A 24894-nucleotide genomic window follows, 5' to 3' on the forward strand; every position below is an offset into this window, starting at 1 on the left:
ACTAACACAAATGTGAAAGTGGTTTTGCAACACTAACACAAGTGCAATCAGTGGTTTTCAACAGGAGCACGAGCACGGATGTGGTTTTTGCAACACTAACCCAATTGCGAAAAGTGGTTTTCAACATGAGCACGTGTGCGGAAAGTGGTTTTCAATGCCAGCGCAAGTGTGGAAATTGGTTCTGCAACACAAAGACAAATGCGAATTGTGGTTTTCAACACTAGAGCAAGTGCGAAAAGTGGTTCTGCAACACTAACACAAGTGTAAAAAGTGGTTTTCAACATGAACACAATTCCAAAAAGCGGTTTTCAACACGAATCAAAGTGCGGAAAGTGGTTTTGCAACACAGGCACAAGTGTAGAACATGGTTTTCAACATGATCGCAAGGGTGGAAAGTGGTTTTGCAACACTAGCTCAAGTGCGAAAAGTGGTTTCCTACACCAACACAAATGCGAAAAGTGGTTTCCGATTCCAACACAAGTGCCAAAAGTGGTTTCCTTCACCAACACAAGTGCGAAAAGTGGGTTTTCAACACTAACACAAGTGCAAAAAGTGGTTTTGCCACACTAATACAAGTGCGAAAAGTGGTTTCCTTCACCAACACAAGTGCGAAAAGTGGTTTTTCCACACTAACACCAGGTCGAAAAGTGGGTTTTCCACACTAACATAAGTGCGAAAAGTGGTTTCCTTCACCAACACAAGTGCGAAAAGTGGTTTCCGACACCAACACAAGTGCGAAAAGTGGTTTCCTACACCAACACAAATGCGAAAAGTGGTTTCCGATACCAACACAAGTGCGAAAAGTGATTTCCTACACCAACACAAGTGCGAAAAGTGGTTTTTCCACACTAACACAACTGCGAAAAGTGGTTTTTCCACACTAACACAAGTGTGAAGAGTGGTTTTTCCACACTAACACAAGTGCGAAAAGTGATTTTTCAACACTAACTTAAGTGCGAAAAGTGATTTTTCCATACGAACACAAGTGCTAAAAGTGGTTTCCGACACCAACACAAGTGCCAAAAGTGGTTTCCGACACATACACAAGTGCGAAAAGTGGTTTCCTACACCAACACAAGTGCGAAAAGTGGTTTTTCCACACTAACACAAGTGCGAAAAGTTGTTTTTCCACACTAATACAAGTGCGAAAAGTGGTTTCCTTCACCAACACAAGTGCGAAAAGTGGTTTCCTACACCAACACAAGTGCGAAAAGTGGTTTTTCCACACTAATCAAAGTGCGGAAAGTGGTTTTGCAACACAGGCACAAGTGAAGAATGTGGTTTTCAACATAATCGCGTGTGGAAAGTGGTTTTGCAACACTAGCTCAAGTGCGGAGAGTGGTTTTCAATGCCAGCACAAGTGCGAAAAGTGGTTTTGCAACAATAACACAAGTGCAAAAAGTGGTTTTGCAACACTAACACAAATGTGAAAGTGGTTTTGCAACACTAACACAAGTGCAATCAGTGGTTTTCAACAGGAGCACGAGCACGGATGTGGTTTTTGCAACACTAACCCAATTGCGAAAAGTGGTTTTCAACATGAGCACGTGTGCGGAAAGTGGTTTTCAATGCCAGCGCAAGTGTGGAAATTGTTTTTGCAACACAAAGACAAATGCGAATTGTGGTTTTCAACACTAGAGCAAGTGCGAAAAGTGGTTCTGCAACACTAACACAAGTGTAAAAAGTGGTTTTCAACATGAACACAATTGCAAAAAGCGGTTTTCAACACGAATCAAAGTGCGGAAAGTGGTTTTGCAACACAGGCACAAGTGTAGAACATGGTTTTCAACATGATCGCAAGGGTGGAAAGTGGTTTTGCAACACTAGCTCAAGTGCGAAAAGTGGTTTCCTACACCAACACAAATGCGAAAAGTGGTTTCCGATACCAACACAAGTGCGAAAAGTGGTTTCCGACACCAACACAAGTGCGAAAAGTGGTTTCCTACACCAACACAAATGCGAAAAGTGGTTTCCTACACCAACACAAGTGCGAAAAGTGCTTTTTCAACACTAACACAAGTGCGAAAAGTGGTTTTTCCACACCAATACAAGTGCCAAAAGTGGTTTCCTACACCAACACAAGTGCGAAAAGTGGTTTTTCCACACTAATACAAGTGCGAAAAGTGGTTTCCTTCACCAACACAAGTGCAAAAGGTGTTTTCCTCCACCAACACAAGTGCGAAAAGTGGTTTCCTACACCATTACAAGTGTGAAAAGTGGTTTTTCCACACCAACACATGTGCGAAAAGTGGTTTTCCACACTAATATAAGTGCGAAAAGTGGTTTCCTTCACCAACACAAGTGCGAAAAGTGGTTTCCTACACCAACACAAGTGCGAAAATTGGTTTTTCCACACTAACACAAGTGCTAAAAGTGGTTTTTCAACACTAACACAAGTGCGAAAAGTGTTTTTTCCACACTAACACAAGTGCGAAAAGTCGTTTCCTTCACCAACACATGTGCGAAAAGTGGTTTTGCCCACACGAATACAAGTGCGAAAAGTGGTTTCCTGCACCAACACAAGTGCGAAAAGTGGGTTTTCAACACCAACACAAGTGCGAAAAGTGGTTTCCGATACCAACACAAGTGCGAAAAGTGGTTTCCTACACCAACACAAGTGCGAAAAGTGGTTTTTCCACACTAACACAAGTGCGAAAAGTGGTTTTTCCACACTAACACAAGTGCGAAAAGTGGTTTTTCCACACGACACAAGTGCGAAAAGTTGTTTTTCAACACTAACTTAAGTGTGAAAAGTGGTTTTTCCACACGAACACAAGTGCGAAAAGTGGTTTCCGACCAACACAAGTGCGAAAAGTGGTTTCCTTCACCAACACAAGTGCGAAAAGTGGTTTCCGACACCAACACAAGTGCGAAAAGTGGTTTCCTACACCAACACAAATGCGAAAAGTGGTTTCCGATACCAACACAAGTGCGAAAAGTGATTTCCTACACCAACACAAGTGCGAAAAGTGGTTTTTCCACACTAACACAACTGCGAAAAGTGGTTTTTCCACACTAACACAAGTGTGAAGAGTGGTTTTTCCACACTAACACAAGTGCGAAAAGTGATTTTTCAACACTAACTTAAGTGCGAAAAGTGATTTTTCCATACGAACACAAGTGCTAAAAGTGGTTTCCGACACCAACACAAGTGCCAAAAGTGGTTTCCGACACATACACAAGTGCGAAAAGTGGTTTCCTACACCAACACAAGTGCGAAAAGTGGTTTTTCCACACTAACACAAGTGCGAAAAGTTGTTTTTCCACACTAATACAAGTGCGAAAAGTGGTTTCCTTCACCAACACAAGTGCGAAAAGTGGTTTCCTACACCAACACAAGTGCGAAAAGTGGTTTTTCCACACTAATCAAAGTGCGGAAAGTGGTTTTGCAACACAGGCACAAGTGAAGAATGTGGTTTTCAACATAATCGCGTGTGGAAAGTGGTTTTGCAACACTAGCTCAAGTGCGGAGAGTGGTTTTCAATGCCAGCACAAGTGCGAAAAGTGGTTTTGCAACAATAACACAAGTGCAAAAAGTGGTTTTGCAACACTAACACAAATGTGAAAGTGGTTTTGCAACACTAACACAAGTGCAATCAGTGGTTTTCAACAGGAGCACGAGCACGGATGTGGTTTTTGCAACACTAACCCAATTGCGAAAAGTGGTTTTCAACATGAGCACGTGTGCGGAAAGTGGTTTTCAATGCCAGCGCAAGTGTGGAAATTGTTTTTGCAACACAAAGACAAATGCGAATTGTGGTTTTCAACACTAGAGCAAGTGCGAAAAGTGGTTCTGCAACACTAACACAAGTGTAAAAAGTGGTTTTCAACATGAACACAATTGCAAAAAGCGGTTTTCAACACGAATCAAAGTGCGGAAAGTGGTTTTGCAACACAGGCACAAGTGTAGAACATGGTTTTCAACATGATCGCAAGGGTGGAAAGTGGTTTTGCAACACTAGCTCAAGTGCGAAAAGTGGTTTCCTACACCAACACAAATGCGAAAAGTGGTTTCCGATACCAACACAAGTGCGAAAAGTGGTTTCCGACACCAACACAAGTGCGAAAAGTGGTTTCCTACACCAACACAAATGCGAAAAGTGGTTTCCTACACCAACACAAGTGCGAAAAGTGCTTTTTCAACACTAACACAAGTGCGAAAAGTGGTTTTTCCACACCAATACAAGTGCCAAAAGTGGTTTCCTACACCAACACAAGTGCGAAAAGTGGTTTTTCCACACTAATACAAGTGCGAAAAGTGGTTTCCTTCACCAACACAAGTGCAAAAGGTGTTTTCCTCCACCAACACAAGTGCGAAAAGTGGTTTCCTACACCATTACAAGTGTGAAAAGTGGTTTTTCCACACCAACACATGTGCGAAAAGTGGTTTTCCACACTAATATAAGTGCGAAAAGTGGTTTCCTTCACCAACACAAGTGCGAAAAGTGGTTTCCTACACCAACACAAGTGCGAAAATTGGTTTTTCCACACTAACACAAGTGCTAAAAGTGGTTTTTCAACACTAACACAAGTGCGAAAAGTGTTTTTTCCACACTAACACAAGTGCGAAAAGTCGTTTCCTTCACCAACACATGTGCGAAAAGTGGTTTTGCCCACACGAATACAAGTGCGAAAAGTGGTTTCCTGCACCAACACAAGTGCGAAAAGTGGGTTTTCAACACCAACACAAGTGCGAAAAGTGGTTTCCGATACCAACACAAGTGCGAAAAGTGGTTTCCTACACCAACACAAGTGCGAAAAGTGGTTTTTCCACACTAACACAAGTGCGAAAAGTGGTTTTTCCACACTAACACAAGTGCGAAAAGTGGTTTTTTCATACGACACAAGTGCGAAAAGTTGTTTTTCAACACTAACTTAAGTGTGAAAAGTGGTTTTTCCACACGAACACAAGTGCGAAAAGTGGTTTCCGACCAACACAAGTGCGAAAAGTGGTTTCCGACACCAACACAAGTGCGAAAAGTGGTTTCCTACACCAACACAAGTAGTCTAGTAGGAAGACTAGGTCCCCCTGCACCCACCGGAGATATACTTCTAATCAGTGTTTCTAGATTGGAAAAAATGTGTAGAAAATGACTAGCTATGGCCCCAAGCTGAAAACATGTCCCACATACCATTTTTATGCAAATTACTGCTGCCATTATCAAAAAAACGATTTTTGACATATCTCAGCCAATATTGCAGATAATTGAAAAATGAAGGTGTCTAGACCCATGTTTTGAAGGGCATAGATCATGATAGAACTATTCATAACATGATTACATGTGTCTATGGTATACTAGTATGCATATTAATGCTGTAATTACAAAATAATCAGTTTTACAAATGATAAGGATACGTTAATACTGCAGATAACTTAACATGGTACATAAGGGGTCTAAACCCAGGTATTTTCAAGGTTAAATGTCAACAAGATGCTCCTGAGTCTTGCATAGGGGCGGGACATTGGCAGTAACATTGGTACCACTCAACTTTTCTTCCCACCATTGACTTTGTATTGCGAGAGATTTTCACTTGCTTATTTAAAGGTTTCTCACCCAGCCCACGTAAAATCTACCAACTCCTGCTGTTAACTCCCAAACATATTTTTTTATGTTATCCAATCACAGTGCAGAAATGACAGACTAGAGATCCAAATTAGTGCTGCTATAGCTGCCATTTTACATTTCCATCCATGTAACATGCGCGCTCGCGCGCTCGTATCAATTGGTAATGTCGCGCGCTCGTATCAATTGGTAACGTTGATGTTATTGAATACCTCAGTTGAAAGTTCAGTCTTCCATTCCATCTGTGTGTTGTTCTTGGTATTCATCCTCCAATCTAGCCAGGTAAGATGCTAACTATAATGTTACTCACACTCTTGACTTCAGTTTCTGCATGAAATCATAAACAGGCAGAATAACAGCTGAGCCAGCTAGCACCATGTTAGCTAACGTTAAAGCTAGCCTCATCTATGTACAGTATGTTCCTAATGTCGGTGTAACTTAAACTTTTGTTAATGCCAAACATGAGACATATCTGTTGACTTCTGTATATGAATTGAACCAGAAAGAGGCACGACAGCTGAGCTAGCTACAGTAACTTAGCACAATGTTTCATTGGCCTAGATAGCTAACGTTAGTGTGGAAGAATTTAGATGTTTTAGCTATTAGCACTTTTGATGCCACTAAACATGGTTTAGTCAGCTAAAAAGTACCCTAGTGTAGAACATGACTCAGAACCTCTGTTACCTCACTGAAAACTCAGAGCCTCCTTTCACAGGCACTTTTAACATCATTCGTGATTTCTTATTTGTCATTTAACAGTGATGGTAGACATTCCAGGTCATCCAGTATCAGGAGCAAAGCAACCTTGCATTCCTGCTCCTTGTCAAGTCTCAGAGTCAAGATGAGCCATTAGACCTGGGAGAACTCATGAAGTACTGCCTGATGCCAGTGCCTCCTAGCCTTGGGACACCAGATGGGTTCTTCTGCAAAACCAACAAAGCCTCCATTCTGCACTACCTTTTAGAGGACACCACACCACAAGATCTGCAATACCCCAAGGATGCCCTGTTCATCCAGGATGGAATGGCGCTGCTGCATACCCTTGCCAACCTTCCCCCAACATGTGGTGAGATATGCTTGCAGGTGCTTGATCAGATGGTGGCCAAGCAGCACTTTCTGTTCTCCACTGACAGTTACCATCCTGAGTCAATCAAAGCGCAGGAAAGGCTGAGGCGGGGCAGCTCAGAGAAGATCATTCTGGCTGGACCAGCAACCAGGAAGCCATATGACTTCAAAATGTTCCTTGCAAATGACGACAACAAAAAGCAGATGTGCCAGCTTCTTCTGAAAGTGTGGAGTGGACAAGAGGCAGCTACCAGGCTGGAGAGAACAGAGATGGCTGTGCTGATCGTGGAGGGGAAGGCCCACCAACTTGCCTCAACGAATGGCAAGGTAAAATTGAAAGCCCTTCGTGAATGGCGATTCAATTTGTAATTTTTCCTGAAAAAAAGGTGATTACCTGTGATGTTTGTCTAGATCTGAAACTGGCAGTGACTGGTGATTGAAATGCGGTGCCTTTTTGTGTTTCAGGTCGAGGTACGTGAACTCCCCACGATCTACAGCAACCAGGAAGAGACTGATACCAGGGTGGTTCTGTACCTCCATCATGCTGCTACCATCGGATACAAGAACGCTGTAGTCAGAACACCGGACACAGACATCCTCCTGATCCTGCTCCACCATGCCCACAACATCAAGCTGACGGTGTACCTGGATACAGGGTCAGGGAAGCATCGCCAACTTGTCAACGTCTCTGAGCTGGCAGAATCCCTGGGAGAGGACTACTGTGCCACTCTCCTGGGGTACTATGTGTTCAGCGGAGAAGACTGCACCAGTGCCTTCAAAGGGAAGGGAAAAGTCGGGCCCTTGAAAAAGCTGGAGAAGAATCCCAGGTTTCACAGGGCATTCGGTGAACTGGGTGACAACTGGGATGCCAACCCTGAGGTGGAGAGGCAGTTAGAAAAATTCACCTGTGTGATGTACGGCCAGAGTCGCGAGTCATCAGTGGACATTGTCCGTGCCAAGCTGCTACGAAAAATGGTGGGAGAGGACAAGACCCTCACATCCAAGTCCAAGGTTGATCTGGCTCGCCTTCCTCCATGCCAGTCTGCCCTGAAGCCGCACATCCAGCGTGTGAACCACCGCGTAGCATTGTACAAAAGAGCCGATCAACCTATCATCGAAAAGCCAAAACCTTATGAGGAGCAAGGATGGATAAGGACTGATGAAGGACTGTTGAAACCAATGTGGTCCAGTGGTCCCATCCTACCAACCTCACTGGTGGATCTTCTGAACACAGGAGAGCACGAAGAGGAGGAGGAAGAGGAAGGAGAAGAAGAGTTTGACTCTGACGATTTCGATGAAAATGATGATGACTGACTCAGTGTAGAATCACTAATGCTAATGATGTTTATCTAAAACAAGCAAGAGAAGAGTGGTCACATTGAGTGCTAGGACTATTTTGACAGTTGTAATATTTAGAAAAATAAAACTTTGTGTTAACGTCTGTGTAGACGGACCTTAATATGAGTCTATTATTTCGTAAAACTGTGATTATTTTGTAAATAAAGCACTAATTAGCATACTAGTATACCATAGACACATGTAATCATGTTATGAATAGTTCTATCATGATCTATGCCCTTCAAAACATGGGTCTAGACACCTTCATTTTTCAATTATCTGCAATATTGGCTGAGATATGTCAAAAATCGTTTTTTTGATAATGGCAGCAGTAATTTGCATACAAATGGTATGTGGGACATTCTTTCAGCTTGGGGCCATAGCTAGTCATTTTCTACACATTTTTTCCAATCTAGAAACACTGATTAGAAGTATATCTCCGTGGGGTGCAGGGGGACCTAGTCTTCCTACTAGACTAAAGTGCGAAAAGTGGTTTTGCCACACTAACACAAGTGCGAAAAGTGGTTTTCCACACTAACACAAGTGCGAAAAGTGGTTTTTCAACACTAACATAAGTGCGAAAAGTTGTTTTTCCATACTAACTCAAGTGCAAAAAGTGGTTTTTCCACACCAATCCAAGTGCCAAAAGTAGTTTCCTTCACCAACACAAGTGCGAAAAGTGGGTTTTCAACACTAACACAAGTGCAAAAAGTGGTTTTGCCACACTAATACCAGTGCGAAAAGTGGTTTCCTTCACCAACACAAGTGCGAAAAGTGGGTTTTCCACACTAACACCAGGTCGAAAAGTGGTTTTTCCACACTAACATAAGTGCGAAAAGTGGTTTCCTTCACCAACACAAGTGCGAAAAGTGGTTTCCGACACCAACACAAGTGCGAAAAGTGGTTTCCTACACCAACACAAATGCGAAAAGTGGTTTCCTACACCAACACAAGTGCGAAAAGTGGTTTCCTACACCAACACAAGTGCGAAAAGTGCTTTTTCAACACTAACACAAGTGCGAAAAGTGGTTTTTCCACACCAATACAAGTGCCAAAAGTGGTTTCCTACACCAACACAAGTGCGAAAAGTGGATTTTCCACACTAATACAAGTGCGAAAAGTGGTTTCCTTCACCAACACAAGTGCAAAAGGTGTTTTCCTCCACCAACACAAGTGCGAAAAGTGGTTTCCTACACCATTACAAGTGTGAAAAGTGGTTTTTCCACACCAACACATGTGCGAAAAGTGGTTTTCCACACTAATATAAGTGCGAAAAGTGGTTTCCTTCACCAACACAAGTGCGAAAAGTGGTTTCCTACACCAACACAAGTGCGAAAATTGGTTTTTCCACACTAACACAAGTGCTAAAAGTGGTTTTACAACACTAACACAAGTGCGAAAAGTGGTTTTTCCACACTAACACAAGTGCGAAAAGTCGTTTCCTTCACCAACACATGTGCGAAAAGTGGTTTTGCCCACACGAATACAAGTGCGAAAAGTGGTTTCCTGCACCAACACAAGTGCGAAAAGTGGGTTTTCAACACCAACACAAGTGCGAAAAGTGGTTTCCGATACCAACACAAGTGCGAAAAGTGGTTTCCTTCACCAACACAAGTGCGAAAAGTGGTTTTTCCACACTAACACAAGTGCGAAAAGTGGTTTTTCCACACTAACACAAGTGCGAAAAGTGGTTTTTCCACACGACACAAGTGCGAAAAGTTGTTTTTCAACACTAACTTAAGTGTGAAAAGTGGTTTTTCCACACGAACACAAGTGCGAAAAGTGGTTTCCGACCAACACAAGTGCGAAAAGTGGTTTCCGACACCAACACAAGTGCGAAAAGTGGTTTCCGACACCAACACAAGTGCGAAAAGTGGTTTCCTACACCAACACAAGTGTGAAAAGTGGTTTTGCCACACTAACACAAGTGCGAAAAGTGGTTTTCCACACTAACACAAGTGTGAAAAGTGGTTTTTCAACACTAACATAAGTGCGAAAAGTTGTTTTTCCATACTAACTCAAGTGCAAAAAGTGGTTTTTCCACACCAATCCAAGTGCCAAAAGTAGTTTCCTTCACCAACACAAGTGCGAAAAGTGGGTTTTCAACACTAACACAAGTGCAAAAAGTGGTTTTGCCACACTAATACCAGTGCGAAAAGTGGTTTCCTTCACCAACACAAGTGCGAAAAGTGGGTTTTCCACACTAACACCAGGTCGAAAAGTGGTTTTTCCACACTAACATAAGTGCGAAAAGTGGTTTTTCCACACGAACACAAGTGCGAAAAGTGGTTTCCGACACCAACACAAGTGCCAAAAGTGGTTTCCGACACCAACACAAGTGCGAAAAGTGGTTTCCTACACCAACACAAGTGCGAAAAGTGTTTTTTCCACACGAACACAAGTGCGAAAAGTGGTTTCCTTCACCAACACATGTGCGAAAAGTGGTTTCCGATACAAACACAAGTGCGAAAAGTGGTTTCCTACACCAACACAAGTGCGAAAAGTGGTTTTTCCACACCAACACAAGTGCGAAAAGTGGTTTTTCCACACTAACACAAGTGCGAAAAGTGGTTTTTCCACACTAACACAAGTGCGAAAAGTGGTTTCCAACACCAACACAAGTGCGAAAAGTGGTTTTACCACACGAATACAAGTGCGAAAAGTGGTTTCCTGCACCAACACAAGTGTGAAAAGTGGGTTTTCAACACGAACACAAGTGCTAAAAGTGGTTTTCCGATACCAACACAAGTGCGAAATGTGGTTTCCTACACCAACACAAGTGCAAAATGTGGTCTTGCCACACTAACACAAGTGCAAAAAGTAGTTTTTCCACACTAACACAAGTGGGAAAAGTGGTTTCCTACACGAACACAAGTGCGAAAAGTGGTTTTTCCACACTAACACAAGTGCGAAAAGTGGTTTTTTCACACTAACACAAGTGCGAAAAGTGGTTTTTCCACACTAACACAAGTGCGAAAAGTGGTTTTCAACACTAACTTAAGTGTGAAAAGTTGTTTTTCCACACGAACACAAGTGTAAAAAGTGGTTTTCCACACTAATACAAGTGCGAAAAGTGGTTTCCTTCACCAACACAAATGCGAAAAGTGGTTTCCGACACCAACACAAGTGCGAAAAGTGGTTTCCTACACCAACACAAGTGCGAAAAGTGGTTTTTCCACACTAACACAAGTGCGAAAAGTGGTTTCCAACACCAACACAAGTGCGAAAAGTGGTTTTACCACACGAATACAAGTGCGAAAAGTGGTTTCCTGCACCAACACAAGTGTGAAAAGTGGGTTTTCAACACGAACACAAGTGCGAAAAGTGGTTTTCCGATACCAACACAAGTGCGAAATGTGGTTTCCTACACCAACACAAGTGCAAAATGTGGTTTTGCCACACTAACACAAGTGCAAAAAGTAGTTTTTCCACACTAACACAAGTGGGAAAAGTGGTTTCCTACACGAACACAAGTGCGAAAAGTGGTTTTTCCACACTAACACAAGTGCGAAAAGTGGTTTTTTCACACTAACACAAGTGCGAAAAGTGGTTTTTCCACACTAACACAAGTGCGAAAAGTGGTTTTCAACACTAACTTAAGTGTGAAAAGTTGTTTTTCCACACGAACACAAGTGTAAAAAGTGGTTTTCCACACTAATACAAGTGCGAAAAGTGGTTTCCTTCACCAACACAAATGCGAAAAGTGGTTTCCGACACCAACACAAGTGCGAAAAGTGGTTTCCTACACCAACACAAATGCGAAAAGTGGTTTCCGATACCAACACAAGTGCGAAAAGTGGTTTCCTACACCAACACAAGTGCGAAAAGTGGTTTTCCACACTAACACAAGTGCGAAAAGTGGTTTTTCAACACTAACATAAGTGCGAAAAGTTGTTTTTCCATACTAACTCAAGTGCAAAAAGTGGTTTTTCCACACCAATCCAAGTGCCAAAAGTAGTTTCCTTCACCAACACAAGTGCGAAAAGTGGGTTTTCAACACTAACACAAGTGCAAAAAGTGGTTTTGCCACACTAATACCAGTGCGAAAAGTGGTTTCCTTCACCAACACAAGTGCGAAAAGTGGGTTTTCCACACTAACACCAGGTCGAAAAGTGGTTTTTCCACACTAACATAAGTGCGAAAAGTGGTTTCCTTCACCAACACAAGTGCGAAAAGTGGTTTCCGACACCAACACAAGTGCGAAAAGTGGTTTCCTACACCAACACAAATGCGAAAAGTGGTTTCCTACACCAACACAAGTGCGAAAAGTGGTTTCCTACACCAACACAAGTGCGAAAAGTGGTTTTTCCACACTAACACAAGTGCGAAAAGTCGTTTCCTTCACCAACACATGTGCGAAAAGTGGTTTTGCCCACACGAATACAAGTGCGAAAAGTGGTTTCCTGCACCAACACAAGTGCGAAAAGTGGGTTTTCAACACCAACACAAGTGCGAAAAGTGGTTTCCGATACCAACACAAGTGCGAAAAGTGGTTTCCTACACCAACACAAGTGCGAAAAGTGGTTTTTCCACACTAACACAAGTGCGAAAAGTGGTTTTTCCACACTAACACAAGTGCGAAAAGTGGTTTTTCCACACGACACAAGTGCGAAAAGTTGTTTTTCAACACTAACTTAAGTGTGAAAAGTGGTTTTTCCACACGAACACAAGTGCGAAAAGTGGTTTCCGACCAACACAAGTGCGAAAAGTGGTTTCCTTCACCAACACAAGTGCGAAAAGTGGTTTCCGACACCAACACAAGTGCGAAAAGTGGTTTCCTACACCAACACAAATGCGAAAAGTGGTTTCCGATACCAACACAAGTGCGAAAAGTGATTTCCTACACCAACACAAGTGCGAAAAGTGGTTTTTCCACACTAACACAACTGCGAAAAGTGGTTTTTCCACACTAACACAAGTGTGAAGAGTGGTTTTTCCACACTAACACAAGTGCGAAAAGTGATTTTTCAACACTAACTTAAGTGCGAAAAGTGATTTTTCCATACGAACACAAGTGCTAAAAGTGGTTTCCGACACCAACACAAGTGCCAAAAGTGGTTTCCGACACATACACAAGTGCGAAAAGTGGTTTCCTACACCAACACAAGTGCGAAAAGTGGTTTTTCCACACTAACACAAGTGCGAAAAGTTGTTTTTCCACACTAATACAAGTGCGAAAAGTGGTTTCCTTCACCAACACAAGTGCGAAAAGTGGTTTCCTACACCAACACAAGTGCGAAAAGTGGTTTTTCCACACTAATCAAAGTGCGGAAAGTGGTTTTGCAACACAGGCACAAGTGAAGAATGTGGTTTTCAACATAATCGCGTGTGGAAAGTGGTTTTGCAACACTAGCTCAAGTGCGGAGAGTGGTTTTCAATGCCAGCACAAGTGCGAAAAGTGGTTTTGCAACAATAACACAAGTGCAAAAAGTGGTTTTGCAACACTAACACAAATGTGAAAGTGGTTTTGCAACACTAACACAAGTGCAATCAGTGGTTTTCAACAGGAGCACGAGCACGGATGTGGTTTTTGCAACACTAACCCAATTGCGAAAAGTGGTTTTCAACATGAGCACGTGTGCGGAAAGTGGTTTTCAATGCCAGCGCAAGTGTGGAAATTGTTTTTGCAACACAAAGACAAATGCGAATTGTGGTTTTCAACACTAGAGCAAGTGCGAAAAGTGGTTCTGCAACACTAACACAAGTGTAAAAAGTGGTTTTCAACATGAACACAATTGCAAAAAGCGGTTTTCAACACGAATCAAAGTGCGGAAAGTGGTTTTGCAACACAGGCACAAGTGTAGAACATGGTTTTCAACATGATCGCAAGGGTGGAAAGTGGTTTTGCAACACTAGCTCAAGTGCGAAAAGTGGTTTCCTACACCAACACAAATGCGAAAAGTGGTTTCCGATACCAACACAAGTGCGAAAAGTGGTTTCCGACACCAACACAAGTGCGAAAAGTGGTTTCCTACACCAACACAAATGCGAAAAGTGGTTTCCTACACCAACACAAGTGCGAAAAGTGCTTTTTCAACACTAACACAAGTGCGAAAAGTGGTTTTTCCACACCAATACAAGTGCCAAAAGTGGTTTCCTACACCAACACAAGTGCGAAAAGTGGTTTTTCCACACTAATACAAGTGCGAAAAGTGGTTTCCTTCACCAACACAAGTGCAAAAGGTGTTTTCCTCCACCAACACAAGTGCGAAAAGTGGTTTCCTACACCATTACAAGTGTGAAAAGTGGTTTTTCCACACCAACACATGTGCGAAAAGTGGTTTTCCACAATAATATAAGTGCGAAAAGTGGTTTCCTTCACCAACACAAGTGCGAAAAGTGGTTTCCTACACCAACACAAGTGCGAAAATTGGTTTTTCCACACTAACACAAGTGCTAAAAGTGGTTTTTCAACACTAACACAAGTGCGAAAAGTGTTTTTTCCACACTAACACAAGTGCGAAAAGTCGTTTCCTTCACCAACACATGTGCGAAAAGTGGTTTTGCCCACACGAATACAAGTGCGAAAAGTGGTTTCCTGCACCAACACAAGTGCGAAAAGTGGGTTTTCAACACCAACACAAGTGCGAAAAGTGGTTTCCGATACCAACACAAGTGCGAAAAGTGGTTTCCTACACCAACACAAGTGCGAAAAGTGGTTTTTCCACACTAACACAAGTGCGAAAAGTGGTTTTTCCACACTAACACAAGTGCGAAAAGTGGTTTTTTCATACGACACAAGTGCGAAAAGTTGTTTTTCAACACTAACTTAAGTGTGAAAAGTGGTTTTTCCACACGAACACAAGTGCGAAAAGTGGTTTCCGACCAACACAAGTGCGAAAAGTGGTTTCCGACACCAACACAAGTGCGAAAAGTGGTTTCCTACACCAACACAAGTAGTCTAGTAGGAAGACTAGGTCCCCCTGCACCCCCCGGAGATATACTTCTAATCAGTGTTTCTAGATTGGAAAAAATGTGTAGAAAATGACTAGCTATGGCCCCAAGCTGAAAACATGTCCCACATACCATTTTTATGCAAATTACTGCTGCCATTATCAAAAAAACGATTTTTGACATATCTCAGCCAATATTGCAGATAATTGAAAAATGAAGGTGTCTAGACCCATGTTTTGAAGGGCATAGATCATGATAGAACTATTCATAACATGATTACATGTGTCTATGGTATACTAGTATGCATATTAATGCTGTAATTACAAAATAATCAGTTTTACAAATGATAAGGATACGTTAATACTGCAGATAACTTAACATGGTACATAAGGGGTCTAAACCCAGGTATTTTCAAGGTTAAATGTCAACAAGATGCTCCTGAGTCTTGCATAGGGGCGGGACATTGGCAGTAACATTGGTACCACTCAACTTTTCTTCCCACCATTGACTTTGTATTGCGAGAGATTTTCACTTGCTTATTTAAAGGTTTCTCACCCAGCCCACGTAAAATCTACCAACTCCTGCTGTTAACTCCCAAACATATTTTTTTATGTTATCCAATCACAGTGCAGAAATGACAGACTAGAGATCCAAATTAGTGCTGCTATAGCTGCCATTTTACATTTCCATCCATGTAACATGCGCGCTCGCGCGCTCGTATCAATTGGTAATGTCGCGCGCTCGTATCAATTGGTAACGTTGATGTTATTGAATACCTCAGTTGAAAGTTCAGTCTTCCATTCCATCTGTGTGTTGTTCTTGGTATTCATCCTCCAATCTAGCCAGGTAAGATGCTAACTATAATGTTACTCACACTCTTGACTTCAGTTTCTGCATGAAATCATAAACAGGCAGAATAACAGCTGAGCCAGCTAGCACCATGTTAGCTAACGTTAAAGCTAGCCTCATCTATGTACAGTATGTTCCTAATGTCGGTGTAACTTAAACTTTTGTTAATGCCAAACATGAGACATATCTGTTGACTTCTGTATATGAATTGAACCAGAAAGAGGCACGACAGCTGAGCTAGCTACAGTAACTTAGCACAATGTTTCATTGGCCTAGATAGCTAACGTTAGTGTGGAAGAATTTAGATGTTTTAGCTATTAGCACTTTTGATGCCACTAAACATGGTTTAGTCAGCTAAAAAGTACCCTAGTGTAGAACATGACTCAGAACCTCTGTTACCTCACTGAAAACTCAGAGCCTCCTTTCACAGGCACTTTTAACATCATTCGTGATTTCTTATTTGTCATTTAACAGTGATGGTAGACATTCCAGGTCATCCAGTATCAGGAGCAAAGCAACCTTGCATTCCTGCTCCTTGTCAAGTCTCAGAGTCAAGATGAGCCATTAGACCTGGGAGAACTCATGAAGTACTGCCTGATGCCAGTGCCTCCTAGCCTTGGGACACCAGATGGGTTCTTCTGCAAAACCAACAAAGCCTCCATTCTGCACTACCTTTTAGAGGACACCACACCACAAGATCTGCAATACCCCAAGGATGCCCTGTTCATCCAGGATGGAATGGCGCTGCTGCATACCCTTGCCAACCTTCCCCCAACATGTGGTGAGATATGCTTGCAGGTGCTTGATCAGATGGTGGCCAAGCAGCACTTTCTGTTCTCCACTGACAGTTACCATCCTGAGTCAATCAAAGCGCAGGAAAGGCTGAGGCGGGGCAGCTCAGAGAAGATCATTCTGGCTGGACCAGCAACCAGGAAGCCATATGACTTCAAAATGTTCCTTGCAAATGACGACAACAAAAAGCAGATGTGCCAGCTTCTTCTGAAAGTGTGGAGTGGACAAGAGGCAGCTACCAGGCTGGAGAGAACAGAGATGGCTGTGCTGATCGTGGAGGGGAAGGCCCACCAACTTGCCTCAACGAATGGCAAGGTAAAATTGAAAGCCCTTCGTGAATGGCGATTCAATTTGTAATTTTTCCTGAAAAAAAGGTGATTACCTGTGATGTTTGTCTAGATCTGAAACTGGCAGTGACTGGTGATTGAAATGCGGTGCCTTTTTGTGTTTCAGGTCGAGGTACGTGAACTCCCCACGATCTACAGCAACCAGGAAGAGACTGATACCAGGGTGGTTCTGTACCTCCATCATGCTGCTACCATCGGATACAAGAACGCTGTAGTCAGAACACCGGACACAGACATCCTCCTGATCCTGCTCCACCATGCCCACAACATCAAGCTGACGGTGTACCTGGATACAGGGTCAGGGAAGCATCGCCAACTTGTCAACGTCTCTGAGCTGGCAGAATCCCTGGGAGAGGACTACTGTGCCACTCTCCTGGGGTACTATGTGTTCAGCGGAGAAGACTGCACCAGTGCCTTCAAAGGGAAGGGAAAAGTCGGGCCCTTGAAAAAGCTGGAGAAGAATCCCAGGTTTCACAGGGCATTCGGTGAACTGGGTGACAACTGGGATGCCAACCCTGAGGTGGAGAGGCAGTTAGAAAAATTCACCTGTGTGATGTACGGCCAGAGTCGCGAGTCATCAGTGGACATTGTCCGTGCCAAGCTGCTACGAAAAATGGTGGGAGAGGACAAGACCCTCACATCCAAGTCCAAGGTTGATCTGGCTCGCCTTCCTCCATGCCAGTCTGCCCTGAAGCCGCACATCCAGCGTGTGAACCACCGCGTAGCATTGTACAAAAGAGCCGATCAACCTATCATCGAAAAGCCAAAACCTTATGAGGAGCAAGGATGGATAAGGACTGATGAAGGACTGTTGAAACCAATGTGGTCCAGTGGTCCCATCCTACCAACCTCACTGGTGGATCTTCTGAACACAGGAGAGCACGAAGAGGAGGAGGAAGAGGAAGGAGAAGAAGAGTTTGACTCTGACGATTTCGATGAAAATGATGATGACTGACTCAGTGTAGAATCACTAATGCTAATGATGTTTATCTAAAACAAGCAAGAGAAGAGTGGTCACATTGAGTGCTAGGACTATTTTGACAGTTGTAATATTTAGAAAAATAAAACTTTGTGTTAACGTCTGTGTAGACGGACCTTAATATGAGTCTATTATTTCGTAAAACTGTGATTATTTTGTAAATAAAGCACTAATTAGCATACTAGTATACCATAGACACATGTAATCATGTTATGAATAGTTCTATCATGATCTATGCCCTTCAAAACATGGGTCTAGACACCTTCATTTTTCAATTATCTGCAATATTGGCTGAGATATGTCAAAAATCGTTTTTTTGATAATGGCAGCAGTAATTTGCATACAAATGGTATGTGGGACATTCTTTCAGCTTGGGGCCATAGCTAGTCATTTTCTACACATTTTTTCCAATCTAGAAACACTGATTAGAAGTATATCTCCGTGGGGTGCAGGGGGACCTAGTCTTCCTACTAGACTAAAGTGCGAAAAGTGGTTTTGCCACACTAACACAAGTGCGAAAAGTGGTTTTCCACACTAACACAAGTGCGAAAAGTGGTTTTTCAACACTAACATAAGTGCGAAAAGTTGTTTTTCCATACTAACTCAAGTGCAAAAAGTGGTTTTTCCACACCAATCCAAGTGCCAAAAGTAGTTTCCTTCACCAACACAAGTGCGAAAAGTGGGTTTTCAACACTAACACAAGTGCAAAAAGTGGTTTTGCCACACTAATACCAGTGCGAAAAGTGGTTTCCTTCACCAACACAAGTGCGAAAAGTGGGTTTTCCACACTAACACCAGGTCGAAAAGTGGTTTTTCCACACTAACATAAGTGCGAAAAGTGGTTTCCTTCACCAACACAAGTGCGAAAAGTGGTTTCCGACACCAACACAAGTGCGAAAAGTGGTTTCCTACACCAACACAAATGCGAAAAGTGGTTTCCTACACCAACACAAGTGCGAAAAGTGGTTTCCTACACCAACACAAGTGCGAAAAGTGCTTTTTCAACACTAACACAAGTGCGAAAAGTGGTTTTTCCACACCAATACAAGTGCCAAAAGTGGTTTCCTACACCAACACAAGTGCGAAAAGTGGATTTTCCACACTAATACAAGTGCGAAAAGTGGTTTCCTTCACCAACACAAGTGCAAAAGGTGTTTTCCTCCACCAACACAAGTGCGAAAAGTGGTTTCCTACACCATTACAAGTGTGAAAAGTGGTTTTTCCACACCAACACATGTGCGAAAAGTGGTTTTCCACACTAATATAAGTGCGAAAAGTGGTTTCCTTCACCAACACAAGTGCGAAAAGTGGTTTCCTACACCAACACAAGTGCGAAAATTGGTTTTTCCACACTAACACAAGTGCTAAAAGTGGTTTTACAACACTAACACAAGTGCGAAAAGTGGTTTTTCCACACTAACACAAGTGCGAAAAGTCGTTTCCTTCACCAACACATGTGCGAAAAGTGGTTTTGCCCACACGAATACAAGTGCGAAAAGTGGTTTCCTGCACCAACACAAGTGCGAAAAGTGGGTTTTCAACACCAACACAAGTGCGAAAAGTGGTTTCCGATACCAACACAAGTGCGAAAAGTGGTTTCCTTCACCAACACAAGTGCGAAAAGTGGTTTTTCCACACTAACACAAGTGCGAAAAGTGGTTTTTCCACACTAACACAAGTGCGAAAAGTGGTTTTTCCACACGACACAAGTGCGAAAAGTTGTTTTTCAACACTAACTTAAGTGTGAAAAGTGGTTTTTCCACACGAACACAAGTGCGAAAAGTGGTTTCCGACCAACACAAGTGCGAAAAGTGGTTTCCGACACCAACACAAGTGCGAAAAGTGGTTTCCGACACCAACACAAGTGCGAAAAGTGGTTTCCTACACCAACACAAGTGTGAAAAGTGGTTTTGCCACACTAACACAAGTGCGAAAAGTGGTTTTCCACACTAACACAAGTGTGAAAAGTGGTTTTTCAACACTAACATAAGTGCGAAAAGTTGTTTTTCCATACTAACTCAAGTGCAAAAAGTGGTTTTTCCACACCAATCCAAGTGCCAAAAGTAGTTTCCTTCACCAACACAAGTGCGAAAAGTGGGTTTTCAACACTAACACAAGTGCAAAAAGTGGTTTTGCCACACTAATACCAGTGCGAAAAGTGGTTTCCTTCACCAACACAAGTGCGAAAAGTGGGTTTTCCACACTAACACCAGGTCGAAAAGTGGTTTTTCCACACTAACATAAGTGCGAAAAGTGGTTTTTCCACACGAACACAAGTGCGAAAAGTGGTTTCCGACACCAACACAAGTGCCAAAAGTGGTTTCCGACACCAACACAAGTGCGAAAAGTGGTTTCCTACACCAACACAAGTGCGAAAAGTGTTTTTTCCACACGAACACAAGTGCGAAAAGTGGTTTCCTTCACCAACACATGTGCGAAAAGTGGTTTCCGATACAAACACAAGTGCGAAAAGTGGTTTCCTACACCAACACAAGTGCGAAAAGTGGTTTTTCCACACCAACACAAGTGCGAAAAGTGGTTTTTCCACACTAACACAAGTGCGAAAAGTGGTTTTTCCACACTAACACAAGTGCGAAAAGTGGTTTCCAACACCAACACAAGTGCGAAAAGTGGTTTTACCACACGAATACAAGTGCGAAAAGTGGTTTCCTGCACCAACACAAGTGTGAAAAGTGGGTTTTCAACACGAACACAAGTGCTAAAAGTGGTTTTCCGATACCAACACAAGTGCGAAATGTGGTTTCCTACACCAACACAAGTGCAAAATGTGGTCTTGCCACACTAACACAAGTGCAAAAAGTAGTTTTTACACACTAACACAAGTGGGAAAAGTGGTTTCCTACACGAACACAAGTGCGAAAAGTGGTTTTTCCACACTAACACAAGTGCGAAAAGTGGTTTTTTCACACTAACACAAGTGCGAAAAGTGGTTTTTCCACACTAACACAAGTGCGAAAAGTGGTTTTCAACACTAACTTAAGTGTGAAAAGTTGTTTTTCCACACGAACACAAGTGTAAAAAGTGGTTTTCCACACTAATACAAGTGCGAAAAGTGGTTTCCTTCACCAACACAAATGCGAAAAGTGGTTTCCGACACCAACACAAGTGCGAAAAGTGGTTTCCTACACCAACACAAGTGCGAAAAGTGGTTTTTCCACACTAACACAAGTGCGAAAAGTGGTTTCCAACACCAACACAAGTGCGAAAAGTGGTTTTACCACACGAATACAAGTGCGAAAAGTGGTTTCCTGCACCAACACAAGTGTGAAAAGTGGGTTTTCAACACGAACACAAGTGCGAAAAGTGGTTTTCCGATACCAACACAAGTGCGAAATGTGGTTTCCTACACCAACACAAGTGCAAAATGTGGTTTTGCCACACTAACACAAGTGCAAAAAGTAGTTTTTCCACACTAACACAAGTGGGAAAAGTGGTTTCCTACACGAACACAAGTGCGAAAAGTGGTTTTTCCACACTAACACAAGTGCGAAAAGTGGTTTTTTCACACTAACACAAGTGCGAAAAGTGGTTTTTCCACACTAACACAAGTGCGAAAAGTGGTTTTCAACACTAACTTAAGTGTGAAAAGTTGTTTTTCCACACGAACACAAGTGTAAAAAGTGGTTTTCCACACTAATACAAGTGCGAAAAGTGGTTTCCTTCACCAACACAAATGCGAAAAGTGGTTTCCGACACCAACACAAGTGCGAAAAGTGGTTTCCTACACCAACACAAATGCGAAAAGTGGTTTCCGATACCAACACAAGTGCGAAAAGTGGTTTCCTACACCAACACAAGTGCGAAAAGTGGTTTTCCACACTAACACAAGTGCGAAAAGTGGTTTTTCAACACTAACATAAGTGCGAAAAGTTGTTTTTCCATACTAACTCAAGTGCAAAAAGTGGTTTTTCCACACCAATCCAAGTGCCAAAAGTAGTTTCCTTCACCAACACAAGTGCGAAAAGTGGGTTTTCAACACTAACACAAGTGCAAAAAGTGGTTTTGCCACACTAATACCAGTGCGAAAAGTGGTTTCCTTCACCAACACAAGTGCGAAAAGTGGGTTTTCCACACTAACACCAGGTCGAAAAGTGGTTTTTCCACACTAACATAAGTGCGAAAAGTGGTTTCCTTCACCAACACAAGTGCGAAAAGTGGTTTCCGACACCAACACAAGTGCGAAAAGTGGTTTCCTACACCAACACAAATGCGAAAAGTGGTTTCCTACACCAACACAAGTGCGAAAAGTGGTTTCCTACACCAACACAAGTGCGAAAAGTGGTTTTTCCACACTAACACAAGTGCGAAAAGTCGTTTCCTTCACCAACACATGTGCGAAAAGTGGTTTTGCCCACACGAATACAAGTGCGAAAAGTGGTTTCCTGCACCAACACAAGTGCGAAAAGTGGGTTTTCAACACCAACACAAGTGCGAAAAGTGGTTTCCGATACCAACACAAGTGCGAAAAGTGGTTTCCTACACCAACACAAGTGCGAAAAGTGGTTTTTCCACACTAACACAAGTGCGAAAAGTGGTTTTTCCACACTAACACAAGTGCGAAAAGTGGTTTTTCCACACGACACAAGTGCGAAAAGTTGTTTTTCAACACTAACTTAAGTGTGAAAAGTGGTTTTTCCACACGAACACAAGTGCGAAAAGTGGTTTCCGACCAACACAAGTGCGAAAAGTGGTTTCCTTCACCAACACAAGTGCGAAAAGTGGTTTCCGACACCAACACAAGTGCGAAAAGTGGTTTCCTACACCAACACAAATGCGAAAAGTGGTTTCCGATACCAACACAAGTGCGAAAAGTGATTTCCTACACCAACACAAGTGCGAAAAGTGGTTTTTCCACACTAACACAACTGCGAAAAGTGGTTTTTCCACACTAACACAAGTGTGAAGAGTGGTTTTTCCACACTAACACAAGTGCGAAAAGTGATTTTTCAACACTAACTTAAGTGCGAAAAGTGATTTTTCCATACGAACACAAGTGCTAAAAGTGGTTTCCGACACCAACACAAGTGCCAAAAGTGGTTTCCGACACATACACAAGTGCGAAAAGTGGTTTCCTACACCAACACAAGTGCGAAAAGTGGTTTTTCCACACTAACACAAGTGCGAAAAGTTGTTTTTCCACACTAATACAAGTGCGAAAAGTGGTTTCCTTCACCAACACAAGTGCGAAAAGTGGTTTCCTACACCAACACAAGTGCGAAAAGTGGTTTTTCCACACTAATCAAAGTGCGGAAAGTGGTTTTGCAACACAGGCACAAGTGAAGAATGTGGTTTTCAACATAATCGCGTGTGGAAAGTGGTTTTGCAACACTAGCTCAAGTGCGGAGAGTGGTTTTCAATGCCAGCACAAGTGCGAAAAGTGGTTTTGCAACAATAACACAAGTGCAAAAAGTGGTTTTGCAACACTAACACAAATGTGAAAGTGGTTTTGCAACACTAACACAAGTGCAATCAGTGGTTTTCAACAGGAGCACGAGCACGGATGTGGTTTTTGCAACACTAACCCAATTGCGAAAAGTGGTTTTCAACATGAGCACGTGTGCGGAAAGTGGTTTTCAATGCCAGCGCAAGTGTGGAAATTGTTTTTGCAACACAAAGACAAATGCGAATTGTGGTTTTCAACACTAGAGCAAGTGCGAAAAGTGGTTCTGCAACACTAACACAAGTGTAAAAAGTGGTTTTCAACATGAACACAATTGCAAAAAGCGGTTTTCAACACGAATCAAAGTGCGGAAAGTGGTTTTGCAACACAGGCACAAGTGTAGAACATGGTTTTCAACATGATCGCAAGGGTGGAAAGTGGTTTTGCAACACTAGCTCAAGTGCGAAAAGTGGTTTCCTACACCAACACAAATGCGAAAAGTGGTTTCCGATACCAACACAAGTGCGAAAAGTGGTTTCCGACACCAACACAAGTGCGAAAAGTGGTTTCCTACACCAACACAAATGCGAAAAGTGGTTTCCTACACCAACACAAGTGCGAAAAGTGCTTTTTCAACACTAACACAAGTGCGAAAAGTGGTTTTTCCACACCAATACAAGTGCCAAAAGTGGTTTCCTACACCAACACAAGTGCGAAAAGTGGTTTTTCCACACTAATACAAGTGCGAAAAGTGGTTTCCTTCACCAACACAAGTGCAAAAGGTGTTTTCCTCCACCAACACAAGTGCGAAAAGTGGTTTCCTACACCATTACAAGTGTGAAAAGTGGTTTTTCCACACCAACACATGTGCGAAAAGTGGTTTTCCACACTAATATAAGTGCGAAAAGTGGTTTCCTTCACCAACACAAGTGCGAAAAGTGGTTTCCTACACCAACACAAGTGCGAAAATTGGTTTTTCCACACTAACACAAGTGCTAAAAGTGGTTTTTCAACACTAACACAAGTGCGAAAAGTGTTTTTTCCACACTAACACAAGTGCGAAAAGTCGTTTCCTTCACCAACACATGTGCGAAAAGTGGTTTTGCCCACACGAATACAAGTGCGAAAAGTGGTTTCCTGCACCAACACAAGTGCGAAAAGTGGGTTTTCAACACCAACACAAGTGCGAAAAGTGGTTTCCGATACCAACACAAGTGCGAAAAGTGGTTTCCTACACCAACACAAGTGCGAAAAGTGGTTTTTCCACACTAACACAAGTGCGAAAAGTGGTTTTTCCACACTAACACAAGTGCGAAAAGTGGTTTTTTCATACGACACAAGTGCGAAAAGTTGTTTTTCAACACTAACTTAAGTGTGAAAAGTGGTTTTTCCACACGAACACAAGTGCGAAAAGTGGTTTCCGACCAACACAAGTGCGAAAAGTGGTTTCCGACACCAACACAAGTGCGAAAAGTGGTTTCCTTCACCAACACAAGTGCGAAAAGTGGTTTCCTACACCAACACAAGTGCGAAAATTGGTTTTTCCACACTAACACAAGTGCTAAAAGTGGTTTTTCAACACTAACACAAGTGCGAAAAGTGTTTTTTCCACACTAACACAAGTGCGAAAAGTCGTTTCCTTCACCAACACATGTGCGAAAAGTG

At 42.5% G+C, this 24894-nt stretch overlaps 2 protein-coding genes across 2 annotated transcripts in view; both read left to right on the top strand.

Moving 5' to 3' along the window:
• Nucleotides 1-8088, top strand: part of LOC144890845 (uncharacterized) — a 97087-nt gene extending 88999 nt beyond the window's left edge. Inside the window, exons 2-3 of the mRNA XM_078772704.1 lie at nucleotides 6342-6956; nucleotides 7095-8088. Coding sequence (XP_078628830.1) covers nucleotides 6342-6956; nucleotides 7095-7943 — 1464 coding nt within the window. The 3' untranslated portion in view covers nucleotides 7944-8088. The remainder of the gene's footprint in view (nucleotides 1-6341; nucleotides 6957-7094) is intronic.
• An 8118-nt stretch (nucleotides 8089-16206) lies between these two features.
• LOC144890948 (uncharacterized) lies at nucleotides 16207-17949 on the top strand. The gene is made up of 2 exons (XM_078772832.1): nucleotides 16207-16817; nucleotides 16956-17949. Exons 1-2 carry the CDS (start codon nucleotides 16293-16295, stop codon nucleotides 17802-17804), a joined length of 1374 nt encoding a protein of 457 aa, XP_078628958.1. The 5' UTR covers nucleotides 16207-16292; the 3' UTR covers nucleotides 17805-17949.
• Nucleotides 17950-24894: the final 6945 nt, after the last annotated feature.

Source organism: Myxine glutinosa, chromosome 2 (genome assembly GCF_964187855.1).
Source record: "Myxine glutinosa chromosome 2, kmMyxGlut1.1, whole genome shotgun sequence".
NCBI classification, from domain to species: Eukaryota; Metazoa; Chordata; class Myxini; order Myxiniformes; family Myxinidae; genus Myxine; species Myxine glutinosa.

What these genes read in the sequence shown, in the direction of transcription:
- LOC144890948 (XM_078772832.1), top strand. Translation starts at nt 16,293, where the DNA reads ATGAAGTACTGCCTGATGCCAGTGCCTCCTAGCCTTGGGACACCAGAT. An exon ending in TTGCCTCAACGAATGGCAAG is followed by an intron (nt 16,818 to 16,955) that starts GTAAAATTGAAA and finishes TTTGTGTTTCAG; the next exon opens with GTCGAGGTACGTGAACTCCC.